At 35.8% G+C, this 20,677-nt stretch overlaps 2 protein-coding genes across 3 annotated transcripts; one reads left to right on the forward strand and one right to left on the reverse strand.

Annotated features, from left to right (window-relative positions):
- The first annotated feature begins 3,276 nt into the window (after positions 1–3,276).
- On the forward strand, positions 3,277–8,657 carry LOC120119754 (tyrosine decarboxylase 2). 2 transcript variants are annotated; one of them, XM_039139567.1, is made up of 13 exons: positions 3,277–3,447; positions 3,554–3,677; positions 3,887–3,959; positions 4,164–4,394; positions 4,546–4,709; positions 4,898–5,038; positions 5,304–5,363; positions 5,907–6,071; positions 6,560–6,616; positions 7,036–7,100; positions 7,274–7,397; positions 8,222–8,356; positions 8,445–8,657. In XM_039139567.1, coding segments are annotated over exons 1-13 (1,470 nt in total). In that variant the 5' UTR covers positions 3,277–3,445; the 3' UTR covers positions 8,574–8,657. The 2 variants fall into 2 exon arrangements, with proteins under 2 accessions (XP_038995498.1, XP_038995499.1); XM_039139568.1 differs by having other exon boundaries at positions 3,557–3,677.
- Positions 8,658–11,370: 2,713 nt separating this feature from the next.
- On the reverse strand, positions 11,371–19,535 carry LOC120119753 (ABC transporter C family member 5-like). Its single transcript, XM_039139566.1, is given in 12 exon segments — positions 11,371–11,805; positions 11,897–12,136; positions 12,251–12,314; positions 12,601–12,906; positions 13,338–13,552; positions 14,073–14,367; positions 14,529–14,693; positions 14,809–15,339; positions 15,341–15,502; positions 16,489–16,575; positions 16,658–16,978; positions 17,108–19,535. Coding segments are annotated over 12 exon segments (4,617 nt in total). The 5' UTR covers positions 19,226–19,535; the 3' UTR covers positions 11,371–11,692.
- Positions 19,536–20,677: the final 1,142 nt, after the last annotated feature.

Consider the following 20,677-nt stretch of genomic DNA (forward strand, 5'->3'; position numbering starts at 1 on the left):
GTGATATAAATCACATGCAGAAATAGGATGGGGATAGTATCTCATGCAGAAACAGGATGGGGAATTAATCCAATGCAGAATCAGGACAGAGAATTAATCCCATGCAGAATAAAAATGCATTAATATGCAAATCATGAGTGATGCATTCAGAAATCATAAATGCCACAGATAATTCTAATCAGATTACGAACATTTAAACAATAAAATAAAAACACAATAAAACAATACATCAAAAGTATCAAACATGTATATAGAACACACCTATAAAAGATAATCAATATCGGCTAAGCCTTGCGCTTCCCACAATTAATAGTATTATGTTCAGCAAAATGAGAACCTAAAATAATATCCTTCCATTAATACAAATGTCAGACAATTAATAAAAAAATATATTAAAAAGTCACTAATTTAATATTTGTACGTATCTCAAGATGAGCAACCAGAATCGAATTGAGCAGGACGAAAGTGATTATGGTCTTTTGGAGAGTGATATGGAGATATGAGATTACCTTGAGAAAAAAAACCAAAAAGTGAGTCTAAAATCTCACATTTTACTTAGTATAAATAGGACTTTAAATAAGACTTTCAGTGAAAAATAATTCAAAATACGTCGAAAAATATAAAAATAATAAAGTCAAAGGATCAGGCAATAGTATAGAGCTGGTTCGGCAGATTGATCCAGGCAGGCATACTGGTTCAACGGTTTGAACCACCAGAAACATTTCCGCATGCTCACGGCAGCCCATGGGGCGCGTGAGACGTCGTTTGATGACGATTTTTGCATGAAATTTTATAGAAAAATATTTTGATGCACGTGGAACAATTTATCAGGTTCAGTTTAGAAAAAAAAGAACATCGAAATTTGGTTTTTAATGAAATCCAAAACTTCTCCCTCTTCGTTAAAGCTAAGGCCAATGGAAAACAGAAAATCGAGAGCATCAGGCGAACGACAATAAAATAAAAAAAAGGTACCGACGGTGTAATTCACTGTCAAAGAATCGATGACCAAATTGGATTTAAACCAAAAAGGGGAATGGGAAGAAAAGAACAGTGCAGCGGCGGCGGTTTAGCACGAACTAGAGGAGGTAAAAAGAAGAAAGAAAGGAAAAGCTTTTTAAGTTAACTTAAACTGTTGGATAAATTACACTTCAAGTCCTCCAAACTCTTGAAATTTTAAATAAACATAAACATTTTATAATGATTCAATTAAGTTCTAAATTGAGATGTTACATCTCAATATTGTGAATCATCACGTCAGTACCGAGAAATGTCATGTCAACATTGTAACTATCAATGATGAAAATTGTTGGTCAAATGGTCACACTAGATTCTTTTTCTAAGTTCGAAGGCTACATTGGCTATAAAATAATTCAGGTCACATCAATTTTTTTCTAAATATAAGGACTCAATTACCCTTTTATTTAAAATAAATAATTAAATTATGAAAATAAAAAAATAAAAAAATGGATTTAAGGATAATTCCAGATTCACCATTTCAATTGTTCTTGCCATCATAAGATAAAGTGCTCAATAAGTCTATGATAACATGTTAGGAGTTTTTCAATAATTATGGCAACACCAATAACACAATATATGTACTCTAACAACACCAATCAGACACAAAATCAACCAATATAACCACAACACAAATAAATCGAGGCGTCAATATTTTTACGTGAAAATCCCCTCTAAATCAATGATAAAAACCACAAAACTTTAGAGTCTGATCAAAATCTTCACTATCATCAAATGTTCAACTATAAGATCACAATATGCAGTCCACATCAATCATTTAACTATGATAAGATTGCTAACAAGTAATATTTAACAAAAGAGAGAAAATTAAGAGAACGTTGCTAGAAATGTAGTCTGTTCTAAAATAAGATTTTTCGACATTATAAGACTAAAATTCGATCGTATAAAATTAAGAACATTTTATTATCTAGCTGCTATCAAAAAATTAACTCAATCGAATCATGGATGGACATCCATTTTCTCTCAAACGAGCCTCTTTCTCTTTTCACGCTTCAAATCTTTTTTTTTCATGCAGATTAGCTGCCCACACACTTACTACAACAACAACAACAAAACCATATTCTCATATACAATGAGGTAAGGGAGAGGTAGGGTAATAGACTGCCCTCAATGCCAGGATTGAGAGCAGCTTCCGTGGAAGACCTCCGGCAGTCAGAAAATTAAAAATAAAGATAAAATACAAAATGCATGTATAAATAAATAAATAAATACATAGTTGAACAGTCTTCCTATGCAATCTTCATATGCGCGTCTGTAATGGGAAGTAATCCCGACAAATAAATCCCTGCGTAAAAATTTCTGTATATAGACAAAAACGTAAGACCTAACTAAATTTAAAAAGAGGAAACTTGAAGAGAATGATACGCAGAAGTCAATGATAACAAGTTACGATAATGAATAAAGTCAAATTGGTTAAAACTTAAAATAAGACAGCAATACTCTGCTATTTTAGTTTTAAGCCTTCATAAATTCTAATGAGAGAAACATATATAAAGTAGAAGCCATGAAAATTATTACAAAAACATTAAAAAGAAGACAAAAATATTACACCCTATGACTGTCACACGCATACTCCCCAGGCAAAAGAAATGAGTCTAATGCCAAAGTCAAAATTGACTTTAAAGGTGAAAAAAAATCTTTTCGTGAAAACAGAAGGAAAAAACAAACCCCCATATTAAATGAGCTCGCGGGTAAAGAGTTCTCTACTTGATGAGATGAGACCCACACCCAACAAGCTAGTCCACCAATGATGGTGTTGTTTTGATTGTTTTGTTTTCTCTTCTCCACCGCAGAAAATACTTCAAAAATTCAACGTGTTTAAGGTCTTTAAGTTAATTATAATAAAAACCTTAATTTTATACTAATGCTAATAAATATATTTGTATATTAATTTATAACGTAAATGAAGAGATAACTTATTTTATAGGTAATCGGCTTCTTAAAATTATATTAATTAATTGAAATAACTTCAAGATTTCAAGTAATTTTATATATCAATTATCCTGAACATAGCCGGTATATATTGATATAAGATTATATTAATAAGAACCCGATAAACCAACTAGGCCGGCCTTTCACAGGAACTCCCTTCCCTTGTCCTTGGCAACGTTGGCATTGGATTTTGTATCGGCCACGTTCGTTAAGTAACATCCACCGGATGACACAGACTTTTATTTTATTCATTTTCTTTAAAAAAAAAAAGATATTTGATTCTGTATATTCTCATCCGGTTTACTCCTTTTGCTTATATATTTACCAATACGCCGCCGGTCCCCCGATGTCTAGTTAAGCAAATTTGATTTGTCTTTTACAATCCCGTGTATATAGTTCTATACTACTATCAGCGTTTTTCATTCCTTTAACCCGTCAACAGCCAGTTTTCAGTTCTTTGCTCATCAACAACCCCACAATGTAAGTCTCCCAACTCACATCATCATTTTAATGGCAATTCCATTGACCCTTTTTGTTTCTTTTTTGTTGGGTTTTGGTTATGTTTTCATTTGAATTAAAATGACAGGGAGGAGAACAGATTGAAGCCAATGGATGCAGAGCAGCTCAGAGAGTATGGTCACAAGATGGTTGATTTCATTGCTGATTATTACAAAACCATTGAGAATTTCCCTGTTCTAAGCCAAGTTCAGGTCTTTTTAATCATTTTCCCCTTTTCTCTTGCAATAGTTTGAAAAATAGTTCTAAATTTCTAACGGTCTATGGAGATATACGTTTGAATGTAAATGTAGGTCACTAAAACTGCGGTTTAGATGCTTGCCTCTTTTTTTATTATTATTAATCATGGAATAGTGTGATTTTCCTTAGTTGTCCTTGTTTATTTGTGGTCATGTATATGCAGCCTGGATATCTTCGGAACTTGTTACCGGATTCTGCACCTAATCAACCGGATTCGTTTCAGCTTGTTCTTGATGGTGAAGTTTCTCATTTGATTCTTGAATTTATTAAATTACACCCAAAAAAATATAGAAGAAGAGAGTAATGATAAAATATTTATCATTGGCTGCATCACCGTGTGATTTGGGATGTATTCCCCTAAATAATTACTCTAGTTATGTATCATTTTAAAAGGAAGCATTGTGTTCTTTTTTCATGAATAAATATTCTTCTGATTGCAGACATTCAGGCAAAGATATTGCCAGGTGTTACTCATTGGCAGAGCCCAAATTATTTTGCATACTATCCTTCCAATAGCAGCGTTGCTGGATTTTTGGGAGAAATGCTTAGTGCTGGTCTCAATATTGTTGGTTTCAGTTGGATTACATCTCCTGCTGCAACAGAGCTCGAAATGATTGTTTTGGATTGGCTTGCTAAGATGCTTAAGCTACCCGAAGATTTCCTTTCTGCAGGCACGCACTTGGGATTCCTTTTTTATAAAATTTTGATATATAATGCAACTGTGGGTCTAGGCATTTTCATTGAATTATTTCTGGCACAACAAGAATGAAAGTGTAAAAGATCTCAAAAGTTTATGGAATGAGGTCGGTAACTGTGTTTCAGGACAAGGCGGCGGAGTGATTCAGGGCACGGCAAGTGAAGCTGTTCTAGTTGTATTATTGGCTGCCCGTGACAATGTTTTGAGGAGGGTTGGAAAAAATGCACTTGAAAAGCTTGTAGTTTATGCATCCGATCAAACACATTCTTCCATGCAAAAAGCCTGTCAGGTATTCATGTGAATTAGGGTCCATCTCTACCTTTATTTCTTTACTCCTTTATGTGAGACTAATGAGATGCTGATGATGTTCAAATGGTGTACGATTACCTGATCTATGTATATTATTTAGCTACTGTAGTAAATGCTCATGTTATCTGTTTGAACTAATCGAATCGCATATTTATCATTCAATGGCAGATAGCAGGAATCCATCCTGAGAATTGTAGGCTGCTAAAGGCAAACTCCTCTACCAACTATGCACTTTCACCAGAGTTGCTGAGTGAAACAATTTCACATGACCTTACCATTGGCTTGATTCCGTTCTTTTTATGTGCCACTGTAAGAAGCAAAATGACATCTTTTGCCTTATAATATATACTTTTCCTTTTCACCTGCCCAAAATCACTATTTGATGGAGACATTATGAGATGATTATCTTTGTAGGGTATTTCCTTTACTTTATCGAGCATAGAAGCCTATTAGGACAGTGTCATATCTGTAAAGTTTATGATCAATATTAATAAGTCAGCGCTTTGATTCATTCCTTGATTTTCATATATATAGTTCAAATTGTTTTATCACTGAATGGTATTTTTATTTTCAGGTTGGCACAACTTCTTCAACTGCAGTTGATCCTTTGCTTTCACTAGGAAAGATTGCTAAGGTAATGTAAGATTTGAGGAGGAAACTTGCTCTGGAATCTAGACCAATATAAAAGTTATATTTGATTGGTTGATGCATAAATTTTAAATAATTTCATATATCATTTAACTTTTAGGCATGGAACTGTCATAGCTATAAGATGGAAATATCAAGCCACCTATGTGGACTGAAACATGGAGCACAAGAATTTAAAATTTATGAAAATGATTAAATATGTAACTCATTTACAGTCACAGGTTGTATAAAACCACCACACAAGACTTATGCTACCTGGATTTGGGGTGATTTCCAGGTATATGTATGTGTTTAGCATAGTTTCGCTCATTACTCTTAAGTCTTTTCATCTATTTGCAGGTTCCTTTCTCAAGCCCATGTCCAAATATTTATCGGACATAGGTGTCGAACACGGGTGCTTTAGAAAAAATGAAGATTACATAGAACTAGATTATCTCCATGAAGTTTTTATTATATGATACATGTCATTATCTGGTACATTTGGAAGCAATACAATTTAACTCTTCTTGTTTGCGTTGCCTCTGGACAGAGTTATGAAATGTGGTTCCATGTTGATGCTGCATATGCTGGAAGTGCTTGTGTATGCCCGGAATTCCGTCATTACATGGACGGCGTTGAAGAGGCTGATTCTTTCAACATGAATGCACATAAGTGGTTTCTAACTAATTTTGATTGTTCAGCACTTTGGGTGAAGGTATGCCATCTCTACTTGTTTGCATATGGCAACAACAATAAAATTCCTGTTCCTTACTCTTTGCACTTAGCCTTCATATTGTCGACAATCTGATTTTTGTACACTATCATTTTGGTTGTTTCTTTTTAAGTTTCACAAAGATAAATCACTGCAAAGTTTGTCTTCAATTCGTGTAACTACTGACATGAATCTGTATGTGCTGTTTATATATATGACCCAAGGTCAGTTTGCTAGTTTCAGACTTGTCTGATGTGCATGGTTTGTGACTTGTTCGAGTTATCTGTGGTTCACCTAGCATATTATATTATACTGGTTTTGGATGATTGGGGTGCCTTATTGACCAACAAAATAACGGATAGGTGTATATACATATGAACTAGCAAAATTGTCTCATCAATATGTCATAATAATTCTTGGTTTCGTAAACATGTTTTAGAAAATGCCCTTCATGTTAAATGCTCATATTTCACTGTTACTCCCTCTGACAGGATAGATGTGCTTTGGTTCAGGCCCTCTCTACAAATCCAGAGTATCTGAAGAATAAGGTTAAGTGTTGTTCTATGTTGAGGGAAATCTTGATTTCATCCAAATCTGGATAAGCCTTTAGTTACCTTTTTTGTAAATTGGTTGTGCACACTAGATATATAAGCTGCATTTGTTTCAGAATGTATGGCTGTCTGGCCGACCTTGAACGAGTCAGAACCCGGTTTCTTATGTACACTCATAAATCTTCCATGTTAGTGGCAGCTTGTCTGCTGGAGAAATGAGGACTGGTGGAATCTGAAAACTTAAAAAAATAGTATGAATCCTTTGAAAAAAGTAGAGCTTATCAGTTCACATGATTTAGACACTCCATATTGATTGTAAATTCATTAATCATATTTTACTTGCTTATTCAATAACCACTAGTACTAATTAGTCGGTGTGAATTTCCTTTTGTGCTTCCCTATGCTACCACTTTCAGGCCTCACAAGCAAACATGGTTGTAGATTACAAAGATTGGCAAGTTCCTCTCGGACGTCGGTTTAGGTATGCTTTTCAACTTTATGCATTGAAGATATGGAAGCCTTTTATATTTCCATTTAGAATGAAGATATGTGTATCAGTGTAAAGTGAATGAAAAAGTCGCGTTGTATGGATTTGTAAATCATTTATATAATCAACTAGAAAATCCCTCCAACTAATCCATTATTTGCCTCTAGATCACTGAAACTATGGATGGTATTACGATTGTATGGCTTGGAAAACCTGCAGTGCTATATAAGAAATCATATCGAGTTGGCCAAACATTTTGAGAACCTGGTTGTTCAAGATCCAAGATTTGAGGTAGGTGTGCTCATATATATACATACATGTATATAATATATATAATTGATGTAGATCTTAAGAGCCCCTTATAAGTTTTAACTGAAATGATTAAAATATTAGTCATTCACTTGATTGCTGTGTAGGACCTTACTTAAACAGGAGTGTCAGAGGATGTGCTTTGTGGCAATGACTCTATCCCCTATGAGAACCATCTAATGTTTAGAAGTTCATGATATTAATAATGAGCAGATACCGAGAATAAAATCAGCCGTTTTGGATCTGTTTAGATTAAAAAATATAGAAATAAATAAGGCAAACTTCCTTGATATGTATCGTCTAATCCTTCTTAAACTAGGACATGTGACGAATTGGAACTAGAGCTATAGACGTACTGCATCTTAATCAGGTTGCACATTACAATGTCTGCCTAAAGCATTGGACAACTGGATATATACGGTTGTCAAGGGGTCGCAAAAGTTTTCCTTTTTATTGGATCCGAAGTTCATGATTATCGTAATCTGGCTGATGATGTGAGATTAGTTGCTTAATGATACCAACTAAGTCCATAATGCTGTATCTATAAGCCAGCCTGCTGGTTTTTCATTTTTCATGTTTAGCCTTTAATGAAACTCTCTCGTAAAGTCTAATTCGATGCCCAGATGCAACAAAAACACAGAATATAGCCTTAAGAGAGTAACAATTCTCAAGACGTTCTACTGATAAGAAAGATAATTTCATTTATTATTCTTTTGCTCATGCTCGAGTTGATGTCTATGGTTGATTCATGCTAAGAAAAAAATGCAATGTTAATGATGGATCCCTGGTATAACTCATCTGAGCAGGTTGTCACCCCTCGGATATTTTCATTAGTTTGTTTCCGCCTTCTGCCTCCTAATGATGAAGATGATGGCAACAAATTGAACCATGACCTTTTAGATGCCATAAACTCAACAGGGAATGTTTTCATATCGCACACGGTAAGCTTGCTGTGTACGGTATCTGAACTACCGGTATATACATTGTTGGTGCATAATCTAAGAGCAATGAGTTACATGAGGAATGCAGGTTTTATCAGGCAAATATGTGCTAAGGTTCGCGGTCGGTGCTCCTTTGACAGAAGAGAAGCATGTGAATGCAGCATGGAAAGTTTTGCAAAATAAGGCCACTTCCATACTAGGGGAATCCTTCTGCTAATGTTTCTTTTTTTTTTAGTGTTCAATTATTGATGATATCGTCTTAAAAAGGTTGTTAATTGCAATGCTGTCATGGGCAACCTCATCTTTCCCCTTAAAATTGTTGGCTTCCGTTCTGAGTTATAGGCAATTTGGAAACCTCAAGACTGTCAATATTTATGAAAATAAAATGGCAATCTGTGAACATTGCACAATAAATTATTTGTAAAAATAAAAATTTCTACCACCTACTACCTATATATCAAATAGTCATTAAATAAAAAATCTCCATTATTTTCTGAATGAAAGAGAAACCATGTATAAGAATGCAGTAATTGTGGAGGCAAATGGGTTGAAAAACCAACAAAAAAAAATTGTTTGAAATGGTGAAAGGAAACATGTTGCAATATAAATTAAAATAAATCAACCCTATTTTTTGGTTTTAATATTAGGAAAATAAAGTCTTTATTATATTTATATAGTTTTATAATTAAATTTAAATAAAATATTATTTTATCATCATATTCATAATTCGGGTCATAATAAATTAATACAAATTTCTGATTTTTTTGAAGTATAATTGTGTTGAGTGCATACAATATAATTTAGGGTGAATTATGTATTTAGTCACCCACATATTTTTGCGGTTCCATTTTGGTCATTTAATTATTTATTTCCTTCAAAATCATACTTAATGTTACGTTTTAATCACCCGTCATTAAAAAATAAACAAAAATGATGACGTGATTTTTTCCCGATGATGATGTGACATGAACTTATGATGACATGTCAGCATCACTTTTTATTTTAAATGGCGGATGATCAAAACGTAAAGTTAGGTATGCTTTTGAAAAAAATAATAGTTAGATGATCAAAATGGAACCACAAGAATAAGTGGGTGATTAGATACTTAGTTTACCCTACAATTTAAAACATTGCAATATGGTAGCTATTTGTACAGCTCAGCTACCACATTAGCAATGAAGAGAAGCAGACAAATAAGAAGAGTGGAACCGATACTAACATTAGAATGGTAGCGAACTCTGGTGTGCCCACCCTGCTACTAGACCTTGGACCCGAACAACAACACTCCTCCCCTAACTTCAAATCTCCAGAATAGAGATGAACCCCTGAATTCTTGATTCTTAAGCTGCTCCCCACCAAAACATAGCTATTAGCTCCTTGGACGTTGCTGTTGGTATAGATGTTGATGCAGCAGCAACCCTCCCATGGTCTGTCCGAGCTGCTGCTGCCACGACCGATGAATTTCGTTTCCCCCACATTGCTTCCTTCCAAGTTAATGCGGTTCAAAGACCCTAAGTTGATTTCTGGGGTCGTCCTGCTGCTGGTTCTTGACATTGTTCGATTGGTTTTTTGTTTTTGTTCTTTTCTGATAGCTTCGTGTTTGAATTGTGGGGGGGGGGGAAATAATAATAATAATCAGAGATTCTGAGTCTATTGCTAATGCTTTTGCTTTCCCTGTGCCATGAGGTGTGTGTGTTATTCACTTTTCGGCAGCTACAAGAAGAACACAAGGTTTCATACTTGCAATGAAAGGCCAAAAAAAAGTCTACACTGCACCGAAAGTTCGTGACAATGTTGTACATTGTGATTAATTCAGTATCTAAGTCTTTGTCTCGTCCAAAATGAAAATAGACAGGTGTTTGTCTTTCTCGTCTTTGATGACAGTATATGCTCTTCCGATCTGTGTCATTGTTCAACAAAGACTAAAAATATTATTGCAAACGTGTCGGTGATAGTTAAAAATGAAACATTTCTAATAAGATATGTAATAAATTCTGAAAACTGATACATTCTATTAATCTGATCCTGATTCGAAACAATTCAATAAATTTAACGCTTTATATTTAAAATTTTTATAAATTTAATTTTTTTATAATATTTTCAAACTAAAACAGTAGTTAAATAATATTTAAATGACTAATTTATTATCGAATATGTAAATATTAGGTTGGAGATTTGGAAATTAGGTAATACTGGATTGGGACTTTGGGTTCTTCGCTTTAGACCAACTTGATCCTTTTTCTCCATTTAGGCCACGTACAATGTGAATGAACTCCAACAAATTCGAAATATTACAATATCGATCATTAGAAAACTAGCTTTGGGTGCTCCCTTGCCAACTGAGACATTTGACTTTACTGACATGTCTTTCAAAGAGAAACCGGTTGACAAACGTAATGCATGAGAAAGAGGAGAAAGCTGCATTCCAGTGAAGATAGGTGTCAAAGATGGACCGAGAAAGAACAATTAGAGGTAGTGATCTTCCTAAAAATTTTAAGTTATTGTATATTTTACTTTTTTATATTTTCTATTGATAATATATTTTCTTCCCTTGTAATTTTAACAGAAAATTATGCGTCCCTTCCCGATAATGATGCACCACTTGATTCAAATTGCATGTTATGGAATCTGAAGTAGTATTACTCAAACATGGAGTGCACTTATATGCAGATATAATTAACAAGATTTCCGTACTAAGAAAATAAATTTTAAAGAATCGTATCCGCCAAGTACATGTTTAACACAGATAAGTCAATAAAAATATAAAACAGATATGAGATGGGTGCAATAAGCATAATAACATATTCAGAAAAATATGGTCCTGTTGAATGTCAACTTTCTCATTGGATATAACTGAAGCAAAATTCATTGCATCAAAGCCAAAGTAGATGAACGAGAAACAAAATTTATATTCTTCGGTCTACAAGTGAAAATTTTAGGCAGTATTAGAAAGTTGGACTCTACAACTTGTCCTAACTACAGTGGAACATTTGTCCTTGGCACTACTTTATTGCCCTTCAGTGTGTTATTTATTAACTCTACTCCTCCGACTTATTTTCCGTTACATAGGTAGGTATGCCGAGTTGCTAAGTGTTAACTGTGCATGAATACCCCAAATTCACTCAAGGGATGGATGAGTTAATTGAAATTACTTTGATATAGAAATTACTTTTCCTCTACTTTGTGGTTTTGGTTAAATGGCTTGATGTGCAAATCTGTCGTCGCTATTCACAACCGAGATTGCCAAGAGAAGCAGCAATACCTTGTTCACTCTTGGATAGGGCCGTCTTAGCTTCCGATGCCCGAGTTGAAGAATTTTGGGACAGGCAATCTGTTTCAAAATTCTGGTATGCCACTTGATCTTGATGAATACTCGGTTACCAACTTTAGAAACATGGATGATTTATCGTCGAGGAGACGTTGCGGAGTATTAAACTCTGCTACTCGACCTGAGAATAAGTTCCCAATTCATTGGGGAAAAAGTTAATACTATCAATCACTTTACACCGATGAAATATTTACAAAAGTGGCTTTACATACCGTCACTAAGCACCAAAACAAGATCACTGTCAATTACTGTTGGAATACGATGTGCAATAGTGCAGACTGTGCAGTTCTTGAACTCCGTCCGGATGATCTTCTGGATGAGATTGTCAGTGGCAGTATCAACTGATGCCGTAGCTTCATCTAGCAAAAGTATTCTTGCCTGTTTGAGCAAAGCCCGACCCAGGGATACAAGTTGCCGCTGCCCCACGCTCCAGTTATCTCCGTTTTCTGAAACTGCATATTTTTTACATCAAATAAAAATGATCAATCAACCACATGCAACTTCAAAGGGCATTTGCCTCTCCTTTACATCAATGGTGTCCAGGAGCCTGGAGGGATGGTACCAACCTAGTGCATCAAGCTTGTGTTCTTTCTCACGAACAATGTCTCCAAGCTGAGACTTCTCAAGTGCCTGAGACAGAATTTCAGTACTTATCGGTGCACATCATTCAGCATGATCATATTACAAGATTCAACAAATCATATTTTGACATGGCAAGATTGTTACTTGAGAAAAGATGATATAGACATTAATGTTCGAGAATTGTTCTGGTGCTAAGTGGTATTTATAAATCAAAAGGGCATTTTTTCAATAATGATGATGTTCGAGAATGTGTATAAAGAGATAAATGCCAGAACGTGAAAGAAGAAACCTGTGAACTCAACAAAACTGGTGAGAATGCAAGTGAAACTCATACCTCCCAAATATCATGATCTGAATGCTCTTCAAGAGGATCAAGATTGCATCTAATAGTTCCTTCAAATAAAGTAGGATCCTGGGGTATGATACTAAGACGGCTACGAAGGTCATGGAGCCCAATTGTTGAAATGTCGATGTTGTCTATAATGATTTTTCCACCGGCTGGTTCAATCAATCGGAACAATGCTTGGATCAAAGTAGATTTACCGCTGCCAGTACGCCCAACAATTCCAATCTTCATGCCGCCAGGAAATGCACAGGATACCCCATGAAGCACCACAGGAAGATTTTCGCCATATCGAACCTTCAAAACAAGGATATAAAAAGAAATGAAAAAGTCAGCATGTGGTGCCTGTAATATTTAAAGAGAGAATGTTTTATCCTTTTTCTCCAACATCATTGGAAAAATAAAATCATGCATCCCCCATTGATCACACTGTCCTCTACAAAGTCTCCCCCTCCTTTTTTGGTTTTTGGAAGGCGAACAAATATCATTAATATAATTCAAATTCCCCAATTAAGTAAACTTCATCAAGCAAGGGAGTAGAGAGTACAAAGATGACAAAACCGATATTCAGTTTTTAGCAAGGAGTTCTTGAAATGTCTTGAGATTGTACAATATCATGCAATGAAGTACTACTGGGAAAGAGCCAATGGAGAAAGGACACATGTTTATGTTGCAAGTAAAAAGAAAGTACTGCATGTTGTCATGAAGAACAACTGGATATGGTATACCTTTAAATCAACCATTTCAATTGATCCATTTTCGGGCCATGAGGACGGAGGGCGAGAGTTTTCAATAACAGGAGGAGCTTCACTCTGAATTTGGCTGTACTGATAAATCCTCTCTATGGAAATAATTTTATTCTCAAGCTTGCAAAAGCTAAGTATCCACCGTGATAGCCGTGCATTTAAGTTAAGGCCATATGTCACAGCAAGGCCTGCCATACCTGTTTAAAAGCAGCAGGAATCATTAACATCAGCATTTAAGATGACTAACAAAAACTTTTTTTTTCATTTTTGTGATATAACTGATATAGTCTTGTACTAATGAAGTTAGTCTGGCTCTCCGCCTCTAGAAGGATCAGAGGGAAAATAGTCTTCTGTATCCTAAAGCATAGTAGAAAAAGGAATGCGCAATAATGCAACTAAAAGTACCCCAAGAATTCTAAGGGCCCTCATAAAAGACAGTGCAAAGCAATCACTTCAGAATAACATATTCCTTGACACTTGTAAAAATGAAAAAACGATAGAGCTATGATTTTAGGATTGGGTGCGCATTCTGCAGAACAAGATTTAACAAGGTGAAATAAAGAATTCCCAAAACTACAACACACCAATCAATTACTAGTCTTTCCAGGTGAGATATCAGTTTTACTTTAAATTTGCAGTACATATCACTCAGGACCACTAGAATTTCTTACAAAAACAAGCAGACGAATAAAATCAAAATGCAAAATATGTGCTTACTTGGATCAATAGTTCCATGTGGAAAACTCACTAGCAAAATCATGCAAAAAGCAAATACAAAGGTTGAAAGTAACTCCATCCGCAGGCAGAGCCATTCAATGGCTGCAATACTGCAAAAGAATGGGCGAGCAAAACAATCAAGTAGATAAAGGTTTCTCTTCATAAACCTTTTCTCTTGTCCAAAACCTCTTATAGTGGCTGCTCCAGCAATTGATTCACCAAAAAGATGAATGACTGGAGATTTTTGGATGCTAACAATGCGGACTAGTTCCCTTGATGAAGCCATGTAGTATTTCTGCAACCAGCAATAAGTGAGCAATTCATCAGACTTGAAGAATGAGAAGAGCAGAATACACTAAAAGAAATAAACTAGTAAATAAGGTGATTCCATTTCTCTCAATCTATGAGAGCCAATCAAACCCAAGAACAGAGTTTTAAGTAAATAGAAGGAACTACCTGCATCCACAAGCAAGCAACAGCCATCGGGACAACAAGCAGAAGAACTTGCCAAGTAACTTCTGTCATCACACCAACAATCCCGAGAAGCTGTATTGTTGTTGAAGCAAACCCACCAAGTCTAAAAGGAATATCAAGGTCCACAACACTTTGATCAATAGAGACCTGCGATTTTACAATCGACCAACATCATATAATCTTAAAAGAAACTGGTCAACAAAAAAAAGAAGATTTTGCAACTAACAGTAAAAAAAATGAAAAAAGAAGAAGAGAGACTTACTCGATTCAAGATACGCCCAACAGGAGTTGAATCAAAAAAAGACATTGGAGCACGAAATACACTTCTAAGCATGTTGAGAAACAGTTTTTGCGCAGCTGCTAGACCGAACGTGGCTACCAGAACAGCCCTGACAAATATAAACCAAGAACTCCCAAAAGCAAGGGCCATATAAACAAGAAGTAGAACCATAGAACTGACTTTTGCTTCGTCTCCTTCAGTCTGAGGATTTGCCCATGCCATCCACCAGTTACTAGCTATTTGAAGGAACTGAAATAATGTTTGAGCAAGAACAATGAGCGGTATCAAAATGCCTTTATATGCAGCTGCCATATATGATAAGTACACCTTCATGCTGACTTTTCCTTTTACCCTTTCCTCTTCTTGAACAAGCTGCTTTTTCCTCCTCTTTGCTTTCTTTTTCTCTTTAATTGCTTTCTGGTCTGAAGATGATGCACCATCTTCAGCTTCCTTTGCCAAACTGTCAATATTATTTCCAGCTGAATCACATTTTTTATTCAGTATTTTTTGGCCCATCAAGAAGTAAATTTTCATCCGAGTCTTCTGATGAGAAACTCGGAATATCCATTGCCTCAATTGCTTCGTGGTGAGCTGAGACCAGAGCATTGAAATCTGTGCCTGCTTGTAAAAGTTCATCATATTTTCCTGCCTGTATGATGCGGCCTTCCTTAAGAACCTGAAATATGATTGATGACATGAGAATAAAATATTCTGAACACCATACTAAATAAATATATTAAGAAAAAAAGGGAAGAAGAAAAATATAGTGGATCCCAGAAAATGCAACTTAGTCTTGTACTACAATTACTCCAAAGAAAACTCATTATATGAAAAACAGTCTTTCAGTCAAAAAACACATGTTCAACAGTTTTAAGTTTGGCCTCCCTGTAAAAGGTACAATTAGTCTCACATGCTATTATTTACACCATATTTTCTTTAATTTCAGATATCAAAAACAAATATATCTAATTCAGTAATTAGATAATAGTTGAATCATTACGGACTTTGCCTAAGTATTTTTGACAGTGTGCTGTTCTCATGTAGCATGTCATTACCATCTAATTCATTAATTAGATAATCCTTCAATCCAGCTACTTTAGCATTCGATCAATCATATTCTAGAACCTTCAAAACTGGATGTGAATTGGATAAAGAGAACACATGAACTAAATGAAAAATAATATTCTACGATGAGAGCACATGGCCTCGAACAAGGATTTGTCCAGAAAAATAATATATATTTTCTCAATGAAAGGAAAGGCAATGCACAAGCAAAGCCATAAACTCAAGTAATCAACCAATAAACATGTCTGTGTGACCAAAAATGGAACAACAGAAAATTATACATGCCACCAAAAGTCATTTTAGAACCTTCAAGAAATAGATCCAATCAAAATACATAAGGAAATTAATATATAAAACATGTATACAGCGTCCACTTTATCAATAACTTGAATTTTTTCTAACAATAAAAACTAACACCTCGACAGGTACACTATCTAAAATGTTTTGCTTCAAATTTTCTTCAGATCATATAGAAACTTAAGCAAACAATGCGCACATGAATTTTAGTCAGTACCATGCATTCATCCCATGATAAAGAGTGCGCTTAAAGCATACAACATTACATACTGGAGTGCTAGCTAAAAAAATATTCCATACCAGTATCAAATCAGCAGCGGGCAGAAATTCAACTTGATGGGTCACAAAAACAACAGTCTTACTCGCCAAGGCTGTCATTATGTATTCCTGCAGTTCCAAGTAAATGACTTGTCAGCTAAATTACATTGTAATGAACAGCAATATGTGTGGTATATTGAATGAGTCAGACCTTGAATAGTTCTGAGCCGGTGTGAGCATCAACAGCACTGAAGGGGTCATCAAGTAAATATATATCAGCATCTTGATAAAGTGCCCTTGCAAGCTGCACACGTTGCTTCTGTCCACCACTCAAATTAATACCCCTATCTCCAATTATGGTCTGATCTCCATGTGAAAAGAGTTCAAAATCTTTCTTCAGGGAACAAGCATGGATAACATTCTTGTATTTTGCTTTATCCATTGGACTACCAAAAAGGATGTTCTCTTCAATATTTCCAGACTGTATCCAAGCAGACTGAGAGACATAGGCAGCAGTACCGCACACTCGAACCTGTTTGAACATCAAATCGAAATATAGCAAATCTAAAACCCTTCCCATTGTAAGAGGCAGAAACTATAAATAACAAAGAATAAAATTTGAGGTGGAAAATGGTTTAAAAGTATTATGAACCAGACTTACATCACCAGAGATTTTAGGAATCTCCCCCAGGATGCAAGAGAGAAAGCTTGACTTCCCAGAGCCAACCATGCCACAAACTGCCACACGCATCCTGCTTTCTACTTTCATTTGTATTCCAGATAAGGTGGGCCTTGAAGAAGAGGAAGGATCCCAGGAAAACTCACCATCCTTGACCTCTATAGCCACCTTTGACATTCCTCGAGGCAGAACAATGGTAGCGTCTTCCTGCAGTTCTTCGTCCTGCAGGAATCCAGATATTCTATCAAGAGAGACCTTTGTCTGAGCCATCATAGACACCAGGTCTGGAAAATTCCTAAGTGGCTCTTGAAGGATTCTGAAAGTGGCCAGTGCGGAAAGAACACTGCCAGCTGTGAGTTGACCTCCCAACAATATAGATGTGCCAAATGTAACAGCCGCAACAAATATTGGGGAGCTCCAGAAAATGAATGTAATAAAGGCCTGTGAATAGAGAGCTTTACGTAGCCACCTGAATTCTACATTCCGCATCTCCTCCAATTTAACACGGTACCTCTCCTCCCAAGCTTGTAATTTCAGAATCCTCATGTTCCTTAGACACTCGGAAGTCGTCCTCATTCTTTCATCCTTGGCAGTCATTAACTTGTCCTGATAATCTTCCTGGACCTTTGCCAAAGGAACAGTAACAATTATAGATACAATGGTTGCAACCAGTGTGGCAATAGAAGCAATACCAACATTTTTATACAATATCGCAAGAGCAAGAATTATTTGCAAAGGAAGCATCCAAATGTCATGGAGATACCAAGAATAATCCCCCACTCTTTGAACATCAACTGCCATGTAATTAACAATTTCTCCACTGGTATGACTTTGTTTAGCTAAGCTTGAGAGCTTCAACCCCTTGTGATACACCATTGCCGTTAGAGCTGATCTAACTTGCATACCCAAAATGTCAACCCCGAGATACCAATGCCTGGTCGTCAGTGTCTCTACGAGCTTGGATACAAAAAATATTCCAGCAAGCGCATAACCTTCATGAGGGAAAGTCTCCTTCCCTCCTAGATAATCAACAAAGTAACTTATCATGTATGGGCCCACATAGGAAACAATAGTGTTCAACAAAGCAAATACAGCATTACCAGCTGCTTCCTTCCAGAATGACTTCAAGATTGCCCAAGCCAAAGAAGGTTGCTTTGACTGATTTTCATCCTTCAGTTTTTCCCAATTCGAATTCAAAACCTTATAATTAGTCTTGGCTCGATCTTTTGGTGCAAGAAGGGGAATGTCCTTAAGCTCAAGCGGTCTCTTTGCGCCAATTGAAAGAAGTGGATTAAGCCAAGAAAGTATAGCCAAACTAAAGAGTCCAGCATCACTGTAAGGAGTTACCTTAAGACAACCTGCTTCTTCTTCAAGCAAAGGCTCCCGAAGGTCAGGGTTCCTATACACATCTATACCAGTTGCACCTCTAATTCCTACAAAGCAAAGAAAGGCAAGAGCTGGGGTCACAGCAAAATTGGCCACAACGTGAGAAGTCAAGTGGTTAGAACCATCCACTAAGAATGATCTCCCATCAACATACAAGTTACACAGGCAAATCCCAAAAGAAATAACCCACCATACCCTCAACAACAAGGAGAATTTCTCCAACCCCTTAAACTTGCAATGGAGAGCCGAAAAGCTCAACATAGACCAAGCTAAACCTTGAGCAGCAGGCAAGGCGGTAACAGACCAATCCACAACTTTCCCATCAACAGCCTCTCTTATTAAACAAAATCCATCGAATCCTAGCACCACAACTTGCACAAGCAGCACATAGAAACAACAAAATACAGAGAATTTAAACCCAGTACCGACTGTAGCGCCCTGAACTTCACCATCAACACTAATGCTTCTCCTAATTGGGCTTGAATTCTCAACATAATCCTCCTTAAGAAATCGAGTTCGACGGATACAGACAAGTATTTGCCTTGCAGATATTAGGAAAAGGAACACTAGGAGAAATGTCAGATTGATGCAAATGGAGGATAGTTCCAATATGGGTAAACTTTGATTTGACCCCAGAAGGATGAAATGTAGTTGTCCGGCGGATAATGAAGAAGAATAAGCTGTAATGCTATTAAGCAAAGAAGTGAAGCCCATTGTTGGAAAAGGTGGATTTTTCGTGAAGTAAAGAAGTGAAAATCAAGCTGAGTCGGTGGCTTTGTCGATGATGTCGATGAATCAAGTAAGAAGAGAGAACAAGTCGTGTGAAGAAGGGCATCTCACCATCTGAAGCAATGAAAGGAGCAAAAGAACAACACTGTGAGAGAAGAAAAAAAGGTTATTTAGAGATGGAATCTGCAGACCCACACATGAAAAACAAAATAGATTTTAACAACACGAAAAACGAAGACTGAAAACTTAAAAAAAAAGGAAACGATTCCTTTTATTTCCACTCTCTCCCTGTCTCATATATTTCTATGTGATATCTGGTGGAGAGACGCAATGGAGACAAATAAAGGGGACCAACAATCAAAAAGAAGACTGAATGATAACCAACACCTGAAACAAAAACACACAAAAAAAAACAAATTTCTAAACAAAACTGAACCTGGGTTTTTGTCCTTTGATCAACAGAAGATGATGCCTGGGTTCTCTTCAAAAGCTCTCTTCTTCTTCTTCTTTTCCAGAAAAGCCAATCCTTGTGTATTAAAGGAGTAGCACTGTTACAGCAGCATTCCAAAATACAAATGAATCATATCCTTGAACTGAATAAGATGCTGAGCAGGCTAAACCCAATAAAACCATATAGAATGTACAAAAAATAAAGACAAAAATAAGCTAGAAGAAACCTATGAAATGTGTGTATGCTAAATATAAATATAATATAAGAAGAGAGAGATGCTTTTAGTGTCTCTCAGTTTCTGTTTTGTTTCGTCTCTCTTTTCGTTGTGGAGAAATGTTAAAAATGCTGTGCTTCTTTTCCCCTCTTTTTTCCCCTTTTAACCTTTTCAGCACCTGTCGTGTGGGTCCAGGGAGTGAGTCTACAAAAATGAAGGATCTGTTTTAATTAAGGGTAAATTACAAGTTCTATCAATCAACTTTACTTTTACTCTTATTTTGATCATTAAAATTTAACTGTTTTTAATTTAATCATTTAACTTTCTAATTATTCTTGATCTGATCCCTCTATCATTATATCATAAAAGGTGTGATGACACGATTTATTTTTATTAATATTTTACAATGATATAGATTATGTTATTCACATTTAATCATGTATGATTTCGAATTAAAAGCTAAAATTATTGAACTATAATCTCATTCTGCAATCTTCAATCTTTAAACTCTAAACCCTAATTTCCAATTTCTAAACCCCGTCGGTTTCGCCCTCACTGTTTCATAGTTATGGACTATATTGTTTCCTTTAAGCATCACATGAGTCGCATTCTCCTCTAAAACCTTTGTATCTTTTCCCAAAAGACCAAAAATTAAAGACAAAGAGGCAGTGTTTACAACCAAGCCCTCACCTTTATCTTCACCATCATTAATTCTATTAATTCCTCCTAATATCACCTGTATCACCTTCTTTGATGTCTTCTATTGTTGGAC

This window comes from Hibiscus syriacus, unplaced genomic scaffold, assembly GCF_006381635.1.
Source record: "Hibiscus syriacus cultivar Baekdansim isolate YM2019G1 unplaced genomic scaffold, ASM638163v2 tig00110332_pilon, whole genome shotgun sequence".
NCBI classification, from domain to species: domain Eukaryota; kingdom Viridiplantae; phylum Streptophyta; class Magnoliopsida; order Malvales; family Malvaceae; genus Hibiscus; species Hibiscus syriacus.